The sequence below is a fragment of the Cystoisospora suis genome (assembly GCF_002600585.1).
Source record: "Cystoisospora suis strain Wien I chromosome Unknown contig_5781, whole genome shotgun sequence".
In the NCBI taxonomy this organism is placed as follows: Eukaryota; Apicomplexa; class Conoidasida; order Eucoccidiorida; family Sarcocystidae; genus Cystoisospora; species Cystoisospora suis.
The window spans coordinates 1,707-5,586 of NW_027158571.1; the positions used below are offsets into that span (position 1 = coordinate 1,707).

General features: G+C 43.5%; 1 protein-coding gene across 1 annotated transcript in view; it reads right to left on the reverse strand.

The window, feature by feature from the left end:
* CSUI_009574 (uncharacterized protein) overlaps positions 1–3,880 on the reverse strand; it is a 5,447-nt gene that overhangs the window by 400 nt on the left and 1,167 nt on the right. The window contains exons 2-3 of the mRNA XM_068069688.1: positions 2,792–2,914; positions 1–1,800 (exon numbers count right to left, since the gene is read on the reverse strand). The exon at positions 1–1,800 is cut by the window's left edge and continues 400 nt beyond it. Of these exons, the coding sequence (XP_067918333.1) occupies positions 1,120–1,398 (279 nt within the window). The 5' untranslated portion in view covers positions 1,399–1,800; positions 2,792–2,914 and the 3' untranslated portion in view covers positions 1–1,119. The remainder of the gene's footprint in view (positions 1,801–2,791; positions 2,915–3,880) is intronic.

The window sequence follows — 3,880 nt, forward strand, 5'->3', positions numbered from 1 at the left end:
ATCTATCTATCTATCTCTCCGTAATCTGTCTATGTCTGCGACGTGAGAAGAATGCTTGTAGGGTGCTCCTGGAGCAAACAGCAAAGCAACCCCTGCTTGAGGATCGATACGAATGGATGATCCATCAGTCAATCGCGAGACAGACAGAGAGACAGAGAGACAGATAGAGAGACACACACACATACACCGGGAGACATAGATACAAACAAATATCAGCCATATCCACATATATATGGCATCAAATGAAAGTCATATAGATCTATATCTATGTATCTATATATATATGTTAGCCATATATGCATATATGACGTCAAATGAAAGTCATATATGTAAATGTATAGATACAGAGATATAAATACAGAGTAAGATTCATCACCGCCTACATACATGACGTCCAATGACCCCCACCATCACACATACACATACAGATATATATATATATTCATATAGATATCTATGTATATATGGACATAAATACATGCTGAGGGAGGAGATAAAGGGCTCTAGAGCTGTGTAGAGGAGATGTATGAGGTATGTCTCCTATGATGAAGAGACACCTTTGTTTGACAAGTCGAGAAAGCAAGACATCTACGACACCCCGCCCACCCCCACTCTCTCCCATCCTTTTATCTCCTTCAAGCACTTGAAAAGATCTTCAGTTCGCACGTCTTTCAAGACTCTCTCTCCTTCCTTCTCCTTCTGTAAGAAGCTAGCTAGATAGCTGCTACTTGTCTCCATCTCTCTTCTCCCAGAAAGCCAAAGAAAAGAAATGTTCCTTTTTTCTTTCTTTCTTTCTCTGCAACTTCGACAGACGACGGGGGAAAGAAAGAGAGCTAAGGAGATCGGAGAATGAGTTTCCCACATAGACACTGAGAGAGGGAGGCTTCTTTCTATCCTTTCCCGTCAAGGGCGAGGAGAAGAAAAGTCATGGGGCAAAAGACTTCCAAGCTGCTGACAGAGAGACCAGTCATCCGTCATAATATTTTGTCAAGACTTCCTTTGTGCATGCGCGTATCGACCTAGAAAATAGATCAAGATCCACATAGATCCATACATACATATCTACACACTCCCTCCTTGGCCTTTCATGATAGGCGCCGGACTGCCAAGTGTAACTGACTAGGCCTTCCTTCTTCTCAACGAACCCCCAGAGCACCCCCCTTTCTTAGATATCTCTACAGATCTAGAATACTGTTTTCTCCTGCCGTTCTTTTCCGAAAAGAGACTTCCTTGATGGAGGTTCTTCTTAAGAGATCTCTGCATGATTGATACACACCCTACCGGTGTCTTATCCTTCCCCCTTCCCCCCTCTATGTCTGAGCACTTTGCCATGTTTCTTTTGCCTTCCTCACAGAAAGAAAATGAAGAAGAGCCTTCTTCTCTCCTCTCTCTCTTCATGTGAGAAGAAAGACAAGAGAAGCTATTCTTGTTCTTTCTTGGCCTTCTTCTCTTCTCCCACCTTCTCTCCAGACAAATTTTCCCAGCGGCCCCTCGCTGCCTTGACTAGGATAGCGCGGCGAAGGTGATAGATACAGACCCACCCTCACCCTTAGTTAGTCTTAGGGTTGAGAGGCACCGGCTGTAGTGGTACTAGGAAGATTGCTCGTTGGCGCGGGTGTGCATGCCTCGTCACTCGCGAGTTTTCTTGCGAGATAAGCGTTCACTCTCTTAATTACTTTCTCGGGAGATAGCGGGGGCCGTGGAACGCCAATAGGTAAAACGAAGACACGATCTGTATGTTGAAGGAGACACTTCTTAGGCGGGCATGTGTAGACGTAGTTCTTTAGTGAGCCAACACCTCTACGCAAGTCGCACACAGAGAGAGAGAAAGAGAAAGACAGATGAGAGACATGAAGAAAAAGAAGAAGAGGACAAGGCATGGAGAGGGGAGAGGAGATGGCGGAATCGCTAGGCCTGTTTATCGAGGTGGTCTGTATTATATAGCAAGTACATACATACATACATGTATAGATATATATGTTTCATCTAGATGTATATAGGAGAAGAGGGAATATTATAGATAGATACATAGATAGATACACATACATTCTGGCTGTACAGACATCGGCACATATACATACACACACTCAACACATAGACTGGTAGAGGAGGCTTTTGTTTCATATAGTCTTCTTCTTTCAAAGACTTGCTGTAGAATTCGGCTATAAAGAGGGAAAGAGAAGCAAACAGCTTTCTTGTCTCTTCTACTTCTTGAGGAATAGACACGATGTCTATACACATATATAGATAGACGTTGACTGAGAGGCAAGTCACTGTCATCCTCTCTCCACCAACTGAAGCTAGCTAGCTAGCTAGCTGGTCGACTACACGGGCCCCTATCATGAGAATAGCCAACGAACCAAGTCAGGATAGGTAGCCTCGTTGTCTCTCTCTCCTGGCAAAGCAAGGGAAGAAAATCTATCTATCTACCTCGCTATCTATCTCTACCTACGCACCTATACACAGGAAGTGCGAATGGAGACCAGCGCCGTCATGCTACTTTTACCATTTATGTATCTATCTATCTATCTTAAATCCGCATAAGAGACGAGTGTGTAGGTATGAGGGCTTGACACACATCTAAACACCCCCCCGCCTGTCACTTCTGAAGGGCTAACTGAATGGTGCCTCACAAGTGTCGGTGTAGCACATGCATAAGTACATATATCCATGTATTCTCTTACATATATATCCCAATATATGGATATATATATATATGCCAACGCATATATTTGTATGCGAACAGATCTATAGATGTGAATGAAGAGGCAGATATGAGGTGTTTAAATCCTCACGCTCGATAAAGTCCGATAGCAATTTTATGACTATCGAGAAGAAGAGTTCTGAAGAGATCTCCAAAGGTCAAGCCTTCCTCTAAAGACCTTGGAGGAATCTTCTCTAACTGGACACCTGGCTGAAGAAGAGACAAAACAAATCCATATCTCTCACACAATGAAATATACCGCATGCATGCCCCACGCTCGAGACATATCTTTCACATAACAAGACTCGACACCACACCCCAAGCGAGATACGTGCATATATATATATATATATATGCATATACATATGTAATTATGAAGAAGACAGAGAAGCCACACACAATCAGGTTCTCATATATACAGACAAGAGAGAAGTCGCATGCACTCAAGTTGTCATAGGCGCAGTCAAGGACAGCAATACTAGATATACTAGGTATAGACACCTATATATAGATATATATGTGGGTAGATCCATAATCTCCCTACCCACCTTATCTACCCTGGATCGACCGCCCTTCAAGTAGCGACGTACATCATAAGTCTCATTCCATACTGTTTGTTCGTGTGGATATCCTCTGCAGCTCTGTATCGACCACCGCTACACACAGAGACACACTCGCTTGCTCGCTCCCTTTCCTACTCGTGATGTGACGCTGGAGAAGATGAGCGTTGTACGACTTTCTCTTTCATGTCACAGCAAGGAAAAGAAGAAGAAGAAAACCGCCCTTTCTCCCTCCACTGTCTGCTCGCTGCTTCCTCTCAAAAGAGAAGCGGTAAGAAGACATATCATATACACCGGAGAGACGACAAAGAAGACATAACTCTAGAGAGAGACTATCAGAAAAGATTAGCTTCTTCTATTCTTCCATGTTCCTAACTCATGTAGAAGACTTCCCATGAATCTGTAAGGATGGAAGGCACGGAAGGAAAGGGGAGATGAACGACGAGGAGTAGGGAGGTAGGTGGCCGTAGCTCTCAGCACACAAACACACCTCACACCCCACAGACACATCACGCTTGTCTCTTCCTCACACTGACAGCGTAGTATAAACCTATCTATCTTTAATATATCTATCTTTACTCTATCGATCTATCCATCTTTAATCTATCCATCTATC